Source organism: Patagioenas fasciata, chromosome 5 (genome assembly GCF_037038585.1).
Source record: "Patagioenas fasciata isolate bPatFas1 chromosome 5, bPatFas1.hap1, whole genome shotgun sequence".
Classification (NCBI taxonomy): Eukaryota; Metazoa; Chordata; class Aves; order Columbiformes; family Columbidae; genus Patagioenas; species Patagioenas fasciata.
Window position 1 is genome coordinate 19,129,872 of NC_092524.1, and position 19,839 is coordinate 19,149,710.

General features: G+C 46.2%; 1 protein-coding gene across 4 annotated transcripts; it reads left to right on the forward strand.

The window, feature by feature from the left end:
• Positions 1–195: 195 nt before the first annotated feature.
• Positions 196–18,375, forward strand: PIDD1 (p53-induced death domain protein 1). 4 transcript variants are annotated; one of them, XM_065839834.2, is made up of 16 exons: positions 196–323; positions 2,049–2,420; positions 4,149–4,562; positions 5,264–5,467; positions 6,319–6,373; positions 6,575–6,776; positions 7,429–7,557; positions 7,848–8,027; positions 9,351–9,498; positions 10,503–10,638; positions 10,870–11,020; positions 12,544–12,667; positions 13,833–13,951; positions 14,351–14,458; positions 15,387–15,592; positions 16,322–18,375. In XM_065839834.2, the coding sequence occupies exons 2-16, from the start codon at positions 2,147–2,149 to the stop codon at positions 16,557–16,559; spliced, it is 2,688 nt and encodes an 895-aa protein (XP_065695906.1). In that variant the 5' UTR covers positions 196–323; positions 2,049–2,146; the 3' UTR covers positions 16,560–18,375. The 4 variants fall into 4 exon arrangements, with proteins under 4 accessions (XP_065695906.1, XP_065695909.1, XP_065695908.1 ...); XM_065839837.2 differs by having other exon boundaries at positions 7,432–7,557; XM_065839836.2 differs by having other exon boundaries at positions 196–312.
• Positions 18,376–19,839: the final 1,464 nt, after the last annotated feature.

The window sequence follows — 19,839 nt, forward strand, 5'->3', positions numbered from 1 at the left end:
TCTCCCACTCTCTGCAGGCTGAGCTCAGGTTTGAGCCCAGGGAAGCCACACGAGGGCCAGCTAGGGTGCCAGGCAGCGTTCGGAAAGTATAATTTTGTGACAGTGGGATGCCTGGGCCTGGTCACCCAGAGCCGCCTGCCCCATGTCTCGCTGCGTCTGGCACCTCCTCCGGCTTGTCCCGCCCCGGCAGGGCCGCTCGCCTGCAAACTTTGCAGGAAGTGCCTGAGCTGAGCCGAGCTGTGCCACGCGAAGCCGAGCCAAGCGGAGCACGGCCGGGCTTTCAGGACCCAGGTGTTGTGTGCCAGGAACCAGGTGCAGAGGGGGTGAGATAAGTGCAGCTGTGCTCAGCAGGGCATGGTGCATGTGGCCTGGCTGCCCTACTGTCCGTCCTGCTAGGGGGGGATCCTTGGGGGCTGAACCTCGGCTCGCGGGCCCGTGTGGGTGTGGGGTAGTGGAGGCCTGAGGTCGCCAGAGCTGGTGACAGGGCAGGCAAGGACAGCTGGGGTGAGTGTGTGTGTGCGTGCGTGTGCACGTGTGCCTGCCCGTGTGTCTGTGCACAACGATGCCTGCCTATGTCCTGTGCCCACGGCTGATGCTGCATTTGTGGTTTCTGAGCCTCTCCAACCTGGCAAGTTCAGAGCTGCTCTCTGGTTCGTTCACGATCAATACCTTTACAAAGCTATAGCAGATGGTCTTTTTGCCTACATGCATCTGTAAGAAAGCTGTGTATCTGTTGTGTACAGCCTTTTTAAAAGAAATGCTCACCTTTTTACTAAAGCAATAGTTTCCATTTACCTATTCTTCCTGTCCTTACATGTCTGTAAGATTTATGCTCTTTCAGGGAGCCAGCTGTGACACCTCCCTCCAGCCTGTGCCTCAGGAACATCAGTGCTGCTGTGTTCCAGAGGTTAACAGTAAAAGTACTGCTCCTCAGAGTGTTGCAGAGGCATTAGCTTGCTTCTGGCCTTAGACATTAAAACTGTTCCAAGTTTTCTGTAGTTCTGCATCACTCACTCAAAAGAAACTTCTGTTTACCTATTTGATCCATGTCGGGGTTTCAAAAGAACTGGTATTCACACCAGAAGCTCGTTTGATTGCCAAGCTCAGGAAGAGTTGCAGAAGATAAAGGAAGTGGAAAGATCAGGAAACGTGCGGCTTGGAAGTATGGGACCAATGGTATAAAAACAAGTGTGGGCCTCTGTGCATGCAGTACCACTGTGCTATGGTGACAGTGGCCAATTTTGAAAGTCCTAGGTGGATAGAGGCTTCTTCACACTAAGAAGGCAGAGGAATAATTAATTTCTTCAAATTCCATACCTCTGCTTCTTTAGGTTTAAATCCTTCATAGCATGCACTATGTGATATCTACTTTTCCCTTTTCTGTGGAGGGTGCTGTGAGGGGAGGAAACAAAGACTAGCTCATATCTAGCTGGCCATGGCTTTGTGCCCAGTTTGGTGCATTAGAGCATCCTTACAGAGACCAATCTGCAAGAGCCCCAGCCTCACTGCACAGGCCAGTGCTCGTGTCCCATGGATGTGCCTTTTCTATCCACTTCCCTGGCCCTGCCATGTTTGCTCTGCTGCCCTTTGCCTGTTTTCACCTATGCTCACTTTTATCCCATTGGCACCTGCTGTCAAAACTGTGTTCAATGAACACCCATTGCAGCCTGTAAGCAGACTCTGGGCTCTGCTTCTGGCTTGGCTCTCCCTGCCCCAGTTTCCCCCTCCACTTGTAAAGGTTCCTGCTAAGGCCCTTTGAAATCTGCAAAAGGCATAGGAATTTACATTTGTAGTTAATATTGCTGTTTATTCTGATGGTGGGTAATTGCTGTTCCCTGCTGAGCTGTTGGCTGGGAGAACTCAGAGGTTTTCCCTAGGAGGAGAAACATCCGTGGCATCTGTCACCCTGCATTTCTGTGCTCTCTGCCCACAAAGCTTTCAGTAATACGTGTGTAATCCCTCCTGCCCTCTTGCTGTGATTATAAACCACTTCCAGCCACACTAGGCTGGGGCAGGAGGCCTTCATCATGACTTGTGTTCTCTTTCAGAGCTATCTTTCTGCCTCCTCCTTGTCCCGGCTGCCTTGTGGTGCCGCCGGTGCCTGCCTGCCTGGCAAGTCAGAGCATGTCCAGACCCCGTGGACAAGATGCAGAAGATGGCAGAGCTGCTGGGACTCGGGGACGAGTGCGGGGAGGGGACTCCGGAGGCTCCTGCTCTTGCTGGGTCCTGCCTTGCAGACAACAGACTGAACCTGGATGTTTATCCTGACGGCTGCCGCTGGTTCCTTCAGCTGTTCGAGAGGCGACGGGGAGAGGTGGTCCAGGTGGAGTTCCTACGTCTCAGCAGCAACGATCACCTCCTTGGCACTACCCTGGGCATCCTTCCTCATCTGAAGCACCTGAAATCCCTGGTGCTCAAAGGTAAATTCTGGAGCCTGTCACTATCCAACTTTTCTAGGCTCAGCTTTTTTTTTTTTTTCTTCTATCCACATCTGCAGGACAAACTGCCCTTGGTTTTGTTTTGTCCTAGTGCCCCTTACTACAGCTTTCTCTCTTAGCCTTTCTCAGAGCTATATGCAGATTTCAACAAGATCCAGCTTCTAGACTCTTATTTCCTTCCTTTGTTTCTACAGTTGCCTGGGGACTGGTTTTTGAAGTCTAGTTGGGTTGATGCTGCAACATTTTCTTTAGCCATCCTCTAGAAGAAGAACATTTTTGGCTCAGCTATACAAGAAGAGGGGAATTGAAAGGTGTTGGATTTTTTGGTAAATGTTCAGCCCCTCTTTCGTTTTTGGGAGTATAATGAGGTGTCTTTGTTGCCTTTCCATCTCAATCAATCCTAGCTTAGTCCTTGCTTAGTGTCAGTGAGTGTAGGTGTAGCAGAGTTCAAGACAGACCAGAAGAGGTTGCTCAACATTTTATCAACAATATGACTCAGGGCGTGCACATAAGTTGGCAAGCTGTAATAATGGTGAGACCTATAAATATTAGATAATTCTTTGACTTTCTAATATTTTATTGTAGGAGGATCTCAATATAAGTGGTGTCATTTCTGTATCAGACTGAATCATTTGCTCTTTGGGAGGTGGAATTAAAAAAAAATGAGAGAAAAAGAGGGAGTTTGTGGCCATAATTCAGGGTTCTAGCTAAAAACTGAAAAAGTTGAGATTTATTTCTATATCTGCCACAGATTGCTCATGTGAATGATTTCATTTGTCTTTTCCCACTTTAGTAAGGTGAGGAGAACAGCAATACCTCTTATCAGGCTTGTTTTGTGAGATGTACACACACCTTGAGCATCCTTAAGTGCAATAAAATAGTCACTAAGATTTTCTTATGTATGAAGTGTGATGTGTCTGTTAGTTTGATTGTTCTTATTTTTTACAATTATGCAGCATAAAAAATGTTTGGTGCCATCTGCTGTATGTGTATACAAATAGACAACAGTAGAAGGGAGGAAACAGTGAAGAAATCGAGTTTTGGAAGTTTCCTTTAGTTTGCTTCACTTATTTTCCATGGGTGCAGCCCTTCTCCCATTTCAGTGTCGCAGGCTGGGGTGGGGGGACTTGCGCCATTCCCGCTCTGTGCTGACTGAATTACCTGCTTTTTTTTTTCCCCACATTTTCACTGCTTTCCTCATGTCTGCTCTGCAGTCTTGCAAGGGCAGGTCTCAGTCCTCAGGGCTGTTTGTCCCACAACAGCATGAAGAAATCCTGGAGTCTGAGGAATGTCTCCTTAGTCCATAAAGTGTTGTGTGTTGGCCACTGGTGCTGGTGTTGGGGAGGTGGGGAAGGAGAGTGAGAGGCTTGGATGGATATGGGCTAACCTGCTGAAGGGTTTGTAGATGTGTGGAGTGGCCTGGCTCTTTCTGAGCTTTGACTTGAGGTGTCTTTAGCAGAGCTCTACTGGTTGACTGTAGCATCTCTTGACTTCATAACAGGTCTTCACCATTATACTCCTTTCACTGATCACGAAACTGAGGCAAGGAGCAGAAACCCCACTTGTCTATGAGTACTTTGTAATCAGAACTGCTCACTATGATCCATAGCTCCCCATCTTCTGGATCTCTGTGCTAAGACGTCTCACGTGAGACTGATGAGGTATCCCTGTAGCATACTGACCTCTTCCTCCACTTACCTCCACACCCAGGTGGCCATGCCAGGGATGAGTTTGGTTCATGTCAGCATGGCTCCCTGACAAGCTTGCCACCAGACATTGGGAACCTGAGGTGTCTCACCCACCTGGATCTCAGCTTCAACAGTCTCTCCACCTTGCCCAGCTGCATCCTCCACCTCCCTAGCCTCTGTGTGCTCCTGGTGAGCCACAACAACCTGGTGGCACTCCCCAAGAACTTTGGCTCTCTGAGCAAGCTGACTTTCTTCTCTGCTATGAAAAATCAGCTGAAGGACTTACCTCAGAGCATTGGGGACCTGGCAGTGCTGCAGAACCTGGATCTCTCAGAAAATGCTTTGGAGTTCCTTCCTGAAGAAGTTGGAAATCTGCACAACTGCACAGAGCTGGAACTCTCTGGGAATCGCTTATCGAGCATCCCAGATTCCTTAGGTAAGTATTTTCTAGGGAAAAGGAAGGACATGGGCTTGCCAAGCTTTTGGTATAGTCTAGGATCCCTGAGGCCCTGGGTCTCTGTCCCCACAATTGTTAGCACAAACCATCTATTACATTAGAGACAAGTGGAAGGGATATCCAGAAGAAATGTACTTGGTTCAGTCAGTCCCTTTGAGCATTAATGACACTCTGGACCACACTTTCTGCTTCTGTGGATCAGCAAGACTGCTAAGATTTCAATAACATTTACAATACCCAAGCATCTGACCTGGCTCATTTTGGGTAGCACCCAGGACTGGAAACAGAATAGCTGGGGTTTAATGGGGTGCAAATCTGGACTGGAAATCATGCTGACCAGTGTGGATCAGTCAATGGAACCAGGCTCTGACTTCTGCTGCCCAGCTTCCTGATTCTTGGGTCCTGTATTTGTGCCCAGGGTTTTCGTTGATGCTGTTACAGAAGCATCTTATATTCATTTTCATAGCTGGGCGCTGAAAAGCAGAGGACAGAGGAGGCTGCATTGCCTCTCAGCTAATTCCCTGGACCCTTTTATTTTGTGAGCTAAAGAGAGGTTGGGCTCTCGTGCTTTTCCCATATTGCGTGTACATGTGATGAGGAGAGTGGTGGGGGAGCTTAGAGCTGATGTGCAATGCAATTAACAGCATGGATGGGGGGTCATTTATTGTTCTAACCTGCAGCCAATTTGAAGTCTCTGCGGCAGCTGCATCTCCACAGCAATCTCCTGGTGACAGTCCCTGCCTCACTTGCCAGCCTGCCCAACTTGTCTAGACTTGATCTGCAGAACAATTGCCTCCGTGCTGTCCCCCCTGAGATCCAGACCTCACCATTCGTGCACCTCCGAGGCAATCCCTTAGGAGAAACTGAGCCATCCCCACAGGCTGGTAATTGCAATGCTTCTGCTGCTGTAGGTTCTGCCCAGCTGTTCCCTCACTCAGCTCAGCATGGTGTGGATGGGTTTGGATTAGAGAAAACAAGCAGAGGGGAATCAGATCATATTTACTTGTCTGGAATAATTATTAGGTTGTAAGGATACAGACAATACTAGTTCTGTGTTTATGAGCCCAAGACCAGCCTGAAGGGATCAGTGGTCCCTGGAATTGGGCTTGCTAGGAAAGATTTTATAGTGGAAGTGAAAATGGGATTCACAGGAAATGGATCAGAAGAGGCCCCTAAAGGGGTCCAGCCTTTTTAGCAGAGGTGAGCACCAGTTCTTGGACTTGCTGCATGGCCCTGAGTCTGCGTTGGCCCATGCTAGAAGCACAGAGAGCAATAAGAGATTATTCTGCTGTGCAGTTACCTCCTGCTTTCCTGTGGTTCCCAGGAGCAGCTTTTTGTCCAAGATTAAGGTGATGAATGAGCAGAAATCTGAGCAGGGTTTCCCAATGGTGCCCACGTGCACAAGAGCAATCTCTGATTTCCAGGGGTGGCCCCAGGTGATCAAACGTGGCCCTGAGAGCTGCAGGGATGGTAGGTTGAAGCATTTTCTAATTTTCCCCGCTCCTGATTTTACCTGGGGGAGAGTCAGCATTTCCAGTGTTTCTTGGGACCTGTAGACCTCTTCCCATCCTCCTGCTGCTTGATCTGAAGCCTGCTGAAGTGTGAGCAGGGTTCTGTTAGTGACTTCTCTCAGATTAGGATTAACCCAAACCTGAAATGCAAGTTCAGCCTTTGTTGTCTACCCTCATTTAAGTAACCTCCGTATCCTCCTACCCAAACCTTCTTATTGCATCAGATGAATCCAGTGCTGGAGAGCTACGAAGACTTTTCCTTGCATCAGGAGAGGACAGGTAAACCTCTGTTATTGAGAACTTACATTACAGTGGTGTAACAAGGTCCCAAACAAGATTGGGGCATGGTGGGTATTGCATAGTTGTGTAGGAGCATGTGGCCTCAGCAGACCAGTCAAACACAAAGTAGGAGATTCTTCTATTGATTTTTGGAGTGCTGAAGTTATTGCACACAATACATTCATGCATTTCTTCTGGAAGCTTTACTGTCACCTCTGAAGGCTGCAAAGTGGTCCTGGCCTGTGGCATCCGTTTCTACTTTCCACCGGGGGCTGCCTCTGACCCTCTACAGATCTACTTCCGAACCCTGGCACCAGACCCTCAGTGGGTAAAGCTGAGACACCATGATGTCCTGCTAAGTAGAGTCCTGGAGCTGCAGCCTCATGGGGTCGAATTCCAGCAGGTGAGGACACATCCAGGCCACCTCCTCATCAATCTGCTCCTGCAATAGCTCATCAGAGTCTTCTGAGAGAGTCTTTTGGGACTTTTGAGACAGCTATCCCAATCACTGGTGCTTTTAAGTACCTGCAGGACTGCCTTTCAAAGATGTCCTGCTGTGAAGACTCAGAAAGGACACAGCCAGTTTCCCTAGCACTGTGCTGGTTTGGCTCCTTTGCCTGCCCTACCGCTCCTCCTTGAGCTGAGCTCTAACCTTACTTGCTCACAACCCTCCTCCTGTGCCAGAGTTGTTCCAGCATTTGGTCGTAGCATGCAAGGAGAATGGTTTGCATCCTTCTCTAAAAGTCTGATTGTGTGGTTTTTATTCAAGCTGGTGAGTACTTACACCATCAGCAGCTCACTGCAGGAGTTTCTTTGCCCTTACTGCCCACAAGCTGCTGAACTTTTCCTACCGTTACACTACATAGTGGACCTGATATCTCCTGTTACCTTCCTGGAGGCTGCAGGACAGAGCAGGTTCCTATCTCCTCCTCCACTCCTTTCATACAGGCCATGCTTTGCCTTTCCCATTCTTGTCTACACAGGAAGTCACAGAGCAGAGCTAGGCTTGGTTTTATCCTTTATATTGGTATCTCATGGGAATGCTTTTTTGCCAGAAGGTGCAGATCTGGATGCCATATGCCTCCCCTCAAACCCTTCACCAGCGTGAGGTGGTAGTTCGGACCTTCAGTGGGCAGAACTGGAGTGATCTGAGCACAAGAGTGAAGCAGAAGAGAAAATCAAAGGTAAGCAGATTGGAATGACCAGTGATACACATTGTTCCTATTTCCCTCTTTGATTTTGCCCAGCCCAGAGTGAACCCATTTGAAACATCTAATAAGATGTGTTTTGACTAACTGCTCTAAAATGTAGTGGATTTCAGCTCCAGGTTTCCTGTGTCATGGAGGTGTGTCTCCTGAAGGTGATGAGTTGAAGCTTTCATCTGCTTGGTGGTTATTGTCACTTATTTTCCTGCCTTTATTGTATTATGTTATATGCTTATATGTTTTCTCTTCTTCTCTGTCTTCTGTGACAGAAGCACATGGCTCACTGTAGTGTCCTTCACTTCTCTTGGTTCCTTGTTGTGTCTCGACTTGTGCAAAATGAATGCAAAGTGCCAACAGAGGGGACGTTGCTCTTTTCCAGTGTGGATCCAAACATCAAAGTGACCTTTCCTCCTGGAGTCACTGAAGAGACTCGCAATGTCAAGCTGCAGGTATACATGCTTTCAAAAACAAGCTTTGGTAAGCCCTAGTGCAGCTGTTGTCCCATGCCAAGTAGTGCAGCTGAAGGTGAGATGTCCACCCTAGAATAATGGATTCTTCATGGGCTGGCCCATCTCAGATCACCTTCTGTCTTAGCTTCCCTGTTTGCAAAATGGGCTGTGCTCCAAGCTGCCCTATGTGGGAAAGGGATCACCTCGCAGCTCTGCCAGTGCTCCCTCCACCAGATCAGCAGGTAGCTGCTGTGAAGGGAATGCAAGGAGATTTTTGCCTCTTGTTCCCTTGCAAAATCATAGAATCATTTTGGTTGGAAGGGACCCTCAGGATCATCAAGTCCAACCGTAGCCTAACTCCAGCACTAAACCATGTCCCTAAGAACCTCGTCCAAATGCCTTTTCAACCGCTCCAGGGATGGTGACTCCACCACTTCCCTGTGCAGGCTGTTCCAATGCCTGACAACCCTTTCCATGAAGAATTTTTTACTGATATCCAATCTAAACCTCCCCTGGTGCAACTTGAGGCCATTTCCTCGTGTCCTGTCTCTTGCTACTTGGGAGAAGAGACCAACATCCTCCATGCCACAACATCCTTTCAGGTAGTTGTAGACAGTGATAAGGTCTCCCCTCAGCCTCCTTTTCTCCAGGCTGAACGGCCCCAGTTCCTTCAGCTGCTCCTCATCAGACTTGTGCTCCAGGCCCCTCACCAGCTTTGTCACCCTCCTCTGCACTCTCTCTAGTATTTCCTTATGATGAGGGTCCCAAAACTTAACATAGGATTCAAGGTGGGGCCTCACCAGCACCGAGTACAGAGGGATGATCACTTCCCTGATCCTACTGGCCACACAATTCCTGATGCAAGCCAGGATGCTGTTGGCCTTTTTTGCCACCTGGGCACACTGCTGGCTCACGTTCAGCCAGCTATCAATCAACACCTCCAGATCCTTTTCCACCAGGCAGCTTTCCAGGCACTCTTCCCTGAGCCTGTAGCGCTGCCTGGGGTTGTTGTAATCCAAAGATACTGAGCCTGAGCTCAGTGAGTGAGACTTGAGGGAGATTATTTACATGGATCTAAAGGCACCCCACTAAAATTAGTTGTTTTGTAGAATTGCTAGATAGTGCTAAATGCTTTTTTAATACCTTGACCTGTCCAAGCTTGCCAGGTTGACATCAGTATTAGAGTAGTGCACTGTGCTTCCATTTCTCACCAGGCCCTGAGCAAAGAGCAACATTTGCCTGCTGGGTGCTGGGAAACTGAGTGAGAAATGCATGAATTTGGGTGTTGACTGTTCTGCTCACCATGCTGTCTTCCACATCCAGGTGCTGCCAATCTCTGCAGAAGAGATAGAGGAAATCACAGCCGATGCAGGATGCAGAGCCAGTCCCTTGCTCTGCCTCTCCCAGGACTCCCTGGTGGATTTTCTCAGGCCAGTGAGAATTCAGCTGCCTCTCCCACCTGGGGTCACAGGTCAGTTTATTCTGATAACTGGCAAAAAGAAACGCCATATGTGGAAAAGCACAAATGGCAAGCTGGGAATTTTGTTTGCCTCTCCTGTTAATAACAAAGCTTGCTGCTTTACCTGCAGGAACAGTAAGGTGTATCTGCTGAGTGAGTAGTGGTGCAGGGTGGTGGGAGCTGAAGGTAGTTCAGGTCCTGCAGACCAGGGGTGGGCTTCACAGACCAGCAGCACAAGCTGGGCCTTGGCACATGGATTTCTCTGCTGAACTGCATGTGTATTTAGACTGCTGGGGTTGGTATGATGGGTTGGAGAGGCACTCCTTCCAACTGAGGAGATATAAAAGGGGTATGATTCATGATTGGGAATAGCTTGAAGCAGGTAATGAAGATACTGCATCCAGGGGTCTGCCTTCTCTCTTACTTCCTTGGTCATGAATCAGGTGCTGAGCCACCACAGTTAAAAGTGTGTGATCACACACTAAGCAGTCTCCCGCTCTGAATACTGCTATAAACAGCCCCCGCCTTGACAGGTATTTATCTGTTTGGGTGCTGAGTACCCTGTATCTCCTAATTCTTATTTTCTTTGACCTTTCCTGGCTTTCTTGTGAAGAAGTAACATCTTTCTGGGTAGAGTTTGGCCTTCATTGTAACACTGCCTGGTATTTGTATGTCTAAAGTACACCACGACTGGAAAGTCTGTGGCGTGTACATTTAGAAAGAGAGAGAATTAAGGGTGATGGAAATTGTCTAATGAATCTATTGCTGGAAATCAGCTCACTATCACTTTAAGTCTGCATGTTCTGCCTGATTATCCTGGAAGCATTAGGATAGCCTCATTGTTTTATTGCTGCTTGTCTTTCACCAAAGTTCAGTCCTTGGTGGTGAAGAGAAGGCCATGAGCCTTAATTTGGTGCTTTTAAAAAGTGAATCACCCGAAACTGTGGCTGTGTTTGTAAAACCATGAATAAAGGCTTCTGCTGCATATAGCATCTCTTGATCTTTGTTGTCTTTAGGGCTAAATTTGGATCAGTCAAGGCTGCATCTTCTCCATGGCGACTTGGAGGGCAAAACCTGGGATGACATTACCAGTCAGGTGGTGCTGGAATTCACCCATCTTTATGCAGTGTTTGAAGTCACTCACTTCTCATGGTAAGTGCAGGATTAGTCCTGAGAAGAAGATGGGATGTTCCTCTACCTTGCTTTTCCCACTCTCTGACCAAGGGTCATGCAATTAACCCTACCTGTTCCCTTTTCTCTTTGCATGTCAGGCCCAGCTAAGCACTTTGTTTCTACTTATCATTTTTTACAGTCTTGTGGGTGTGACACTGGCTCCTCTTGCAAGGCAGGATCCCTCCTTTTTCTTAATTCCCTGTCTGCCAGGTACTGGCTGTGGTACACCACCAAGACCTACATTGGAGGCATTGCCAAGAAAGTCTATGAACGGCTGCGTATGTACCAGGTGAACTTCATTGCTCTGCAGAGGAAGAAGGACCCCGAGCAAGTCCTACTACAGTGTGTCCCCAAGCACAAGGTCTGATCTGTGTTGCATTGCCTTGCTACTGAGCTTCCAGGGCCTCCCTTTGCAAGATGTAAGGGCAACAGTGCACCAAATGGTCCTGTTCACTGCCCAAGGGTCACATCTGGGGTATGCTGTCACCACACTGGGTTGGTAGTGTGATACTGGCTCACTAGGAGCTGGGGGAAGAAGGCAAACTCATTCTACACAATGGTGGATGCTATGCAGTGCTTTCCATTCCTGCAAACCTTGAGGGCTAGGCTGCTAAAATCAGACAAGCCACAATAACTGGCCAAGTGTGGGCTGTTAGCATCCAGCAAACATGAGGCAAAACATCTGGCTTAAACTTCAGTCAAATGTATTAAAGTTAACATGTCACTTGTCTGACATGGGCTAGTAGTGTGGGCAGAAGCGCTACTCTGATTTCAGCTGGAGTGGTTAGAAATGGTACTCTTCCCTGATGTTCCTTACTGTTTACAGTTCAAGCAGTGAAACAGAGCATATGAGCCCTCCTTGATCTGCTTCAGTGCAACATCAGATTAGTTTGTGCTATTAGTTTGAGCTAATCTGGCTGATTTTGTACAGAAGGGGAGGAGAAGGAGATGGGAGGTGCTCGCGCATTCTCTTCTGCCACCTCTGCCCTAAGGGTACCAGCCTTTATCAGTGTTGCTTCAGATTTTAGCAAAATAAACGTGAATCTCTGCTTGTAGGACCTGTGTCTTGACAGATAGTGCAGCTCAATGAGGTGAGGGTCATTTTATCAGACTGCCACGACTGGGCTGTGTATCTAACTCTGTACAATCCTCTGGTCTACTTGATCCTTTTTTTCTTTATTTGTTCTCCTGTATTGAAATGACCTATGGGCATAACATCTGTAAGGATTCTATATATCTTGGGTTCTGGGCTAAAATTGTTTCCAGAGGAGGCAGCAATGAGATGGAGGCTTGGGGGTCTCTGCCAGGGATGGTCATGGGGTGAGAGAGAAGGTTTGCAGTTACAAATAGAAAGAATAGACACTTCGGCTCTAGGCTGACTCTTGCACTGCCTCTGAGACCTGAGGTCTGACAGTGTGATCACAGACTGCAAAACCAAAATGCACTTACTGGTGTTTTCAGCTGTGTGCTATTGTAGCATGTGTTTTTTTTCAGAGAAAATGTATTTTAATGGCATACTGTGAATAGGATAAAGTAGCAAGTAAATCCCTCCATGTCTTTTGTCTTTACTGACCTGTTAAAAAGATAGAGACATAGCTGAAAATGCATTTTTAATGGCAGTTTTGGGATGGCCTCTCTTTTTCTGCTTTTTACTCGAGAAGAGAAATAGGCAAGACACAAAACACAGAGCACCACTTCCTTGTCCGTAGTGAATGTACCTGGGATAGGAGGGGGTGTTTGTTCATTTGTTTGTATCCTTTCCATGTAAAATGGACTTTCCCTGTTGAAGGTTAGCGAAAGGAACATCATGGGTGTAGGGACATGAGTCAAGGAACAGACATGCTTCACACCAAACATAAGGTCCTGTGTTGTGTTCCTCATCAGGTTGATCCAGTGCTGAAGAGGCTTCAGGACCGCTATCAAGGACCTGAGCCATCCGACATGGTGGAGATGTTTGAGGGAGAGCAATTTTTTGCAGCTTTTGAGCGAGGCATCAGCATTGATATGGGTATGTTAGTACTGGGCTCCTTTCTGCTCCTACCTCTTGTGCTTGTCTAGCCCTAGGGGTGTTTCTGCTGTGGGCTGTACTCCTCCATGGCATTCCTCTCTTGTCTTCAGCTTGCCCACTACTCACAGCAGCCAGCCCATGGACTTGTCACATTCTCTGGTCACTCAACTTTTGTGCCTACTTTCCCTATTGAAGTGCTGTTTGGAGACTGTCATTTCCTCTCATGCTGTTGTAGCTTGCAGAGGGCAATAGCCAAGTGTATTTGTTTTATGACTGATCTGCTTCTTCAGCCAGCTATGCCCTGGCATCTTAGACTGGAATGCCCATGGTGATCTAATGAATGTTGCCCATTTCTGAGAGAACACATATAAAGATTTTGGTTTTTAAAGGTATTTCTGAAATAATCCAAAGCAAATAATTCCTCCTATTGGAGCCATTAGAAGAGAAGGAAAGAGGGAGCAGGACTAAAACTCAAGATAATGTTTTATGCCTCAATGTGTCTGGACCTGTTACAGCTGCAAACAGAGCCATTTTCTGCAAAATCTGAATATACAGTGTTATTGGTGTAAATTAAGCAGAACTCTATGGAGAATAATAAAGTGCACTGGTCTTTCAGTGGAGTTCATGAGGCCAGAGTCTGTCCCTCTGTCCTTAAGTTAGGCTGGACTCTAACTTCATTTCTAGGTAGCTACATATATGAATGCTGTACCTGATGATATTTTATGCCCTTTAGCTCTATTTATCTTTCTGCACCCAGTGCAGAAATGGTGAAGAGATAGGTGACCTATTTTTGTGCATTATAGGATGCTAGTTCAGCTGATTTTACCCTCCAAGAGGCAGAATGGACCAAGGATGGAAGTGCCAAGGCTGGACTTGACTCCATCTGCATGTCTTGTCCTTCCTTGCCTTCCATTCTTGAACTTGATCTCCATCTTGTGGCCATTCTTCTTTTCTACCTGTAGGACCTGCTTTCTCCACAGCCAGTGTTTTCTGCTTTCCTGTGTCACCCAGCGAGGAAGTGGGGGTTACAATCTTTGAGGCATGAGTAGAAGGAATAGATAGTATTATAGCATGCAGGCTGTTAGTGGATGGTGGGCTGTTGGCCAGGCTTGAAAAGCTGCACACTTTTCTGCACAAGTTGAGTGTTTGCTGCTTCTCTGCACAGATCGCCCTGATTGTGTGGATGGACGTCTTTCGTTTATTTTTTACTCCCACTTGAAGAACATGAAGGAAATCTATGTGACCTCCCCTGTAGACAGGAAAGGCCAAGCTGTAAAAGGCCAGGTGAGCAAGCAGTTACACTGACTTCTTATTTCCTCCTTCATCAAGATCATTGCTCTCTGAGTGCCAGGCATGACTCTTTTTCTCCCTTCTTTCCCTGGGCTTTGCATTCCACTGACTAAACTCTGAATAAGCAGGAAGAATAGTCTGGAAGGATCACTCATCACTTAGCTCTCTGACTTAAATTCCTGCCATTAACTCTTTGGGTGTTGGCAGTGGGTCCAGCCTTTATGGCAGAAACTCAGTGCTCCTCTCAGTTGCACTTGAGAATCCATATTTATGGACTGAGGATAGGCCACAAATGCTAAATTCATTCTTTCCCAGACAGAAAAGGCGTAGTGCAAACAGACTTGGCCACTGTGCTTGAATCTGAGCCTCACTGCATGCTTTCTGTTTGTAAAGGTCTCTTTCTACCGAGGGGCAGTACCCGACAGCATCCCTGAAGATGCCAGCAGGAGGAGGAAAGGACCAGACTCCCTCTGGCTTGCCACCTTGCCCATTAAACTGCCTGTGAGTTGTTTTGTCTCTTACAAAAAAAATGAATCTAGATGGAGTAATAGCACAGCCTTCCTACTCAGCTAATTTTGTTTTCCTCCATGAGAACGAATGCAATGAATGACTGCAAGAAATGGCTGTTCCACCTCGCCACAGTGGAGACTTCCTACTCCCCTGAGCTCTTCTGAAAAGAGAAACATTAGTAACTGGGAGTGGTCTCCATCTCTCCTGCTTATCTAGCCAGGCTTGTTGGATGGGTGGTCAGACAGGGTGGATCCTTTGAACAAATGAGGGATGTAGAACAGGAGGAAGCTCTCTATAATTAGGGGAAGCATCTGTTTTGTTTATAAATTTCTTAGTCACACAGCTCACACAGCAGGAAAAAAGAAAGATCTAGGATGGGGTAGTTAGGCTGGATTTGAATACAGGTGTTGAATGTAAGTATTCTGGTGTGAGCCACTGGTCTTTAAGGCTAGGCTGTATGTTACAGTGAGAAATGCAACATTTGTTTCTTGAATTTAATTGATTTTTGAGAAGCTTAAAACAATAAATACCTTTGTAAACTGAATGCTTCCTTTCAGATGTTCCATGATCTCACATCCCTTTCTGACACATGTAACCTCAACTACAAATCTAGACTTAAGTGCTCTCTTACAGCCAAGGCAACTATGCTTTTGGGAGGTGGCTCGTTGGAAAATGCTCTTTAAAGACAAGAAAGGAAACTTCCAGTGTGAGCTATGACTGAACACTATGATTTGATATTTTTCAGAGGCAGTGTACATTGCCAGTGTGAGTGCTCCTTGCTTCTTACTGACTCGTCATCCCCAAGATCTTCTTTCCTTTGCAAGAGGAAGGAAATTTCAGTGTGGAGACTGAATGGCCAGACGCTGTCTTCTACAAAAACAGTTTAGCGTGTTCTCTCTCTCCCTTCTCTGTGACACAGCGATTGAAACCCCGCTGGGGTGAGAACCGAGGTCGCCCGAATGGCTTCTCCTTCCCTCCCTTGAACCTGGGCAACGCTGAGACTGGCTACCTGACACAGACAAACCTGCTGAGCATTGCCAGACGTGTAGGAGCTGACTGGCAGACCATCGGCCTGAACCTCGGCTTGACATACCAGCAGATTGAGCGCATAGGATACAATAACAGGTCAAATAGGACACAGTGATCAATAGTGATGCGTTATGTCTATCTGGCTATCTATCTGCAGTGTCAAAGTATAAATTAATGACTGACTGGGTTAAAGTTTTCTCACTGGAATTTTTTCACTTCATAAAGGATGGGTTGACTATTTTTTCTTCTCAGAACATTACCTTATTTATGGAAAACTGATTATTTTCTCAGGGCATTATAAAACAAAGGTTTATATTTGAAAACAAAATTGGGAAATAACAAACCTGATGAGCTCTGTAGTTCAGATGAGTTGCATTCCTGTTTTGTTCTGTGATCTGGATTCCTGGCCAGACTCCATCTGTAACAATGAGCAGTAGTCTATGGCATTAATTTTGAATATAATCTTTATTCAAAAAGAGCTTGTGGTGTGTCATGGGACATTGCATCTGACCAAAACCCAGAGCAGTAGAAGAGAATGAGACTTGTTATGACCAAACTACTGTTCCTATGGGGAGTTTACATTCAAAAGCAGAATGTTTTAATTTGATATTTCAATTAGGAAAAAAAAAAATTCTAGAGAGATTTTAGTGCAGGAACTGCAACTCTTGTGCGATGGGTGGGGAAAAGGCAGGCCTACTGAGTGCTTTTTGTGTCTGGATGTCTTCTTTGGGGCTCCAGTCATGGGCTAGGACTCAGGCAAGGCCTCTTTGGGTTTTCAGTCAGGAAGAGTGTGTTTGTTACTTCTGTGTTTCACTTTTTCTTCAGAGAGGACCTTGATAAGCAGATCCTGGACATGCTTTTCTCATGGGCTCAGCAAAACTCAGAGGATCCTGACTGTGTGAGCAAGTTGATTACAGCCATGAAAGAGAGTGGCCGCCAGGACATCGCTGACGAGGTTGAAACCATCATTGAGCTGGGACAGCAGAAATACAGGGAGTCCATCCGCCGTGTGGGCTTGGAGCAGGAGAGCAGCACTGAGGACTCTGCGATAGCCATGATGTAACACCTAGCATAAAGAATTGGGTTCCATACAGGATCCCTCTCTGTACCTGGAGTGACACTGTCTTGGGGCTGCTCCCACCTCAAGGACCAGTGTCTTCCTGAGGAGCTGGACGTTGATTTAATTGTGAGCAAACTACGGAAGCCTCTTGAGTCTATACTCGCATGCCATGTCTGCCAACCCCTGCCAGTTTAGAGTGCATTTATGAGCCTTTTTTGTGCTTCCGCTTCTTGACCTTGAGCTTTAGATTTCAGAAATACAGAGAAATTCAGAGACTGAAGTGTCTGTCAGTTGAGTAGTGGCTAAAGTGGCCCTTAATGAATTAATACTTGTGTTATGTGTATTTATTTATAATTTAGCACTGAAACCGTATTCTGCTGGAAATACTGGGTGTGAGTATTTGCATCTGTTTGTTCTCCAGTGCTTGATGGGAAAGTGGGGGTGCAGTCGTGTTATAAAGGCCTGTTGTACGGTGAGGACTATTCAGCTATTTCTGTTAATGATGTGTTTTGCTCACATGAAAATGTGAACTATATTTCCCATGAAAATGTTTTCTATTTCCTGCCAAATCTCTTCCCGTTCCCCCAAGCCCCAGACAAAACGTAAGTATTCATGGGGGGAAAAAGAAGAAACTAATTTATAGCAAAACTGCTCTTGGTTTTTGGTTTCGCTCCAAAAGCTATTTTGGAACAAATAAAATCTCACATTGTCCCAGGCTGCTTCACCTGCCAGGCTTTTTAGGTAAGACCTACATGCTGCTGGTCTTTGACAGAGTTCCAGTTTTATTTTACAAATAAGCAAAAATCCATTACCCTGCTGTTCTGGGAGAGAGTAAATGAAGTAAAAGTAAAATTTCCCTTGCAGTTTCAAAGGGATATTCCTCACATCCTCCCAGTGAAATATGCCTGTGTAGTAGTGAAGGTGTGAAGTTTGGTGGAAAGCATGACTTAAATTGGCATTTAAAAAACTGGTCTGACCAGCTGTGAAATAGGCACTGTTGTGGGATTGGCATGAACTGCACTGAGCTAACCTTGCGGTTTTGCAGACTGAACATCTCGTATAAGGCCGGAAGTGTTTATTGCTTTTTAATTGCACAATCATTGACTACTGAGGTGCCCTTCTCTTCCAGTTCCCTACCTCATAATGGGCCTCAACTAATGACCCACTAATGCTAGTGGGAAATTTCATGCAAGATTTTTGAAAGACTACTGTCATCTACATAAATTAAACTCTTGAAAGACAGATTTGGATTTCAGTATATGCCACACTCTAAGCAATATTTAAAGGGCTGATCTCAGTCTGGAAAACAAAAGTCTTTATGGAAATGCCAGGTTGCAAACACTCCAAGTCAACCTGCAGCTGCAGGTCTGAGAAATCCTGATGCTCCCCCTGTGAGGAATCACCTGTGGTTTCCCTGATGCTGCGTTTCAGGCCTACCATCAGTACAATTGAAAGAAGAGCATAAAATAATTCCGCTTGTTTGTTTTTTGGTTTATTTGTTTTTAAGGCTATTCTAATATCTCAGGCCACAGACTGATTAGTGTCCAGTTCAAAGCACTGGACAAGGACCTGCAGACTTAAGGGCCCTGGCAACTTCCTCAGATCTGATTTCTTAGGCTGTGCTTCCCCTCAAGTCTCATGTTGTGTTCAAGTCAGCAATTCTCTATTGAATGTACGTTTTCTCTGGTAGTCTGTGTCATATGTTCTTGTCTGTAATTTTGATGTATACCAATGAGGTATGTGTTCCTTCCTTCAGTTTTGGAGAGATGCATTTGGGCATATTGCTCTCACTGGGAATAAAATAAGCACTTAACTGTTTCACAGCATAGTCTGCTAATCCATAAATGCCATGAGGCGTTAAACAGAGGACAGGTCCCTTTAAACCTGCTGGCAGAAAGACATAGGTGAACTTGGCCATGCTGCACAGAAATGGGAGATGTTTTGGTACTGCTGACTGCAAAGCACAGGACAGATTGCAGCTGAGTTTATATCCTTGTAGCTTGGCTTTGCTACAGTGGGGCTAAGATGGGAAACTCAACATTTGGGCATGGGTTTGACTAGCTGAATGTGTGAGTAGAGGTCAGGTGGTGTAGGTCTAGGGAGCAACAAAGTTAGTCTAGAGGTGACAGTACATAGGCTTAGCTTGGCCCCCAACAAAGGTGCAGGAGGCTTTTGGCTAGGCAAAGCTAGGCTAAGGAAGTCTACAGGTAGCATAAGGTAGCATCCACAGCTACAACAGAATGAAGCTAAGTTGCACTTAGTTTTCTGTTTGTGATGGCCACACAACAGCTGAGTTAGGCAATGCCAAAATAAGGGTTGGTGGGCTGGACTCTATGGAAGGCTCATCCAGGTATCAGCAGAGCTACAGCTCTCCAGATAACAGACTGGACTAGGAGAGAGGGAGGTTAGTACTAAGTTGTTTAGCTTATTCTAGGTATGGGCTACAATCAGGGCAGGTGACAGGACATGCCAAACCCTAGCAGCAGCAGCATTAGAACAGCTCTTTGGGATTTGGGCTGATAACTTAAAGAAAGTTAAGTAACTACCACAGACAAGTATTGTTATCTTCAGTCTTTCACTGCCTAGTGCCAGCCACTGGGCTGGACTGCCTTTCTGGCATCTGTTTTTCTCCTTGCAATGACATCAGAGCAAGCACCCAGCTGAGGATACAGAAGTGCTGGTGGGCAATCAGAGCAACAACCTGACTGTTTTTTCCTTCATCTGACTTGGCAGCAAATATCTGAGCTAGATGAGAGTCAATGGAAAGCATGTTATTTTCAGGTGTGTTATCTTTATCAATAAACTCTTTGAGGCACAGTAACTTCTTTGTAAGCCTGTAGTTGCTATGGCCAGGAAACACTGATTACAGTTGCAGTAGATGGTTGAAGCAGCAAAAAAACCACACAACATGGCAAATATAACCTATCAAACTGGATACAAAACTGAGGGAGCATTGGAAGAGACCCTGCCAATTCAGAAGATTTTCTGCTGGTTTAGTACCCTCCAGTGTCCATACTTGACAATGTCATGCTGCTGTAGCTTTTAAAAGGGAAAGGAAATCTGATGGTCCCTAAATACACTGTTTTCCTCCAAAAGGAGGATCAAAGCATACTTTTAGCTTTAAAAGCCAAGAGTTGTTTTCACTGGGAAAGGCTTGGGGCTGGTTTCCAGACACCAGTACATCAGAACCCCAGCCCAGGGCTGCTGTGAAGTAAGCCCACCCTGTTTATCAGTTGTTAAAATGAAAAAAACCAGCCTTTGCTACAATTAAGTGTGTGTCCAT

Coding starts and splice junctions, on each gene's coding strand:
- PIDD1 (XM_065839834.2), top strand. CDS start 2,147: ATGCAGAAGATGGCAGAGCTGCTGGGACTCGGGGACGAGTGCGGGGAG. Junction 2,421..4,148: donor GAAATCCCTGGTGCTCAAAG/GTAAATTCTGGA, acceptor CTCCACACCCAG/GTGGCCATGCCAGGGATGAG. Junction 5,468..6,318: donor TGAGCCATCCCCACAGGCTG/GTAATTGCAATG, acceptor TTATTGCATCAG/ATGAATCCAGTGCTGGAGAG.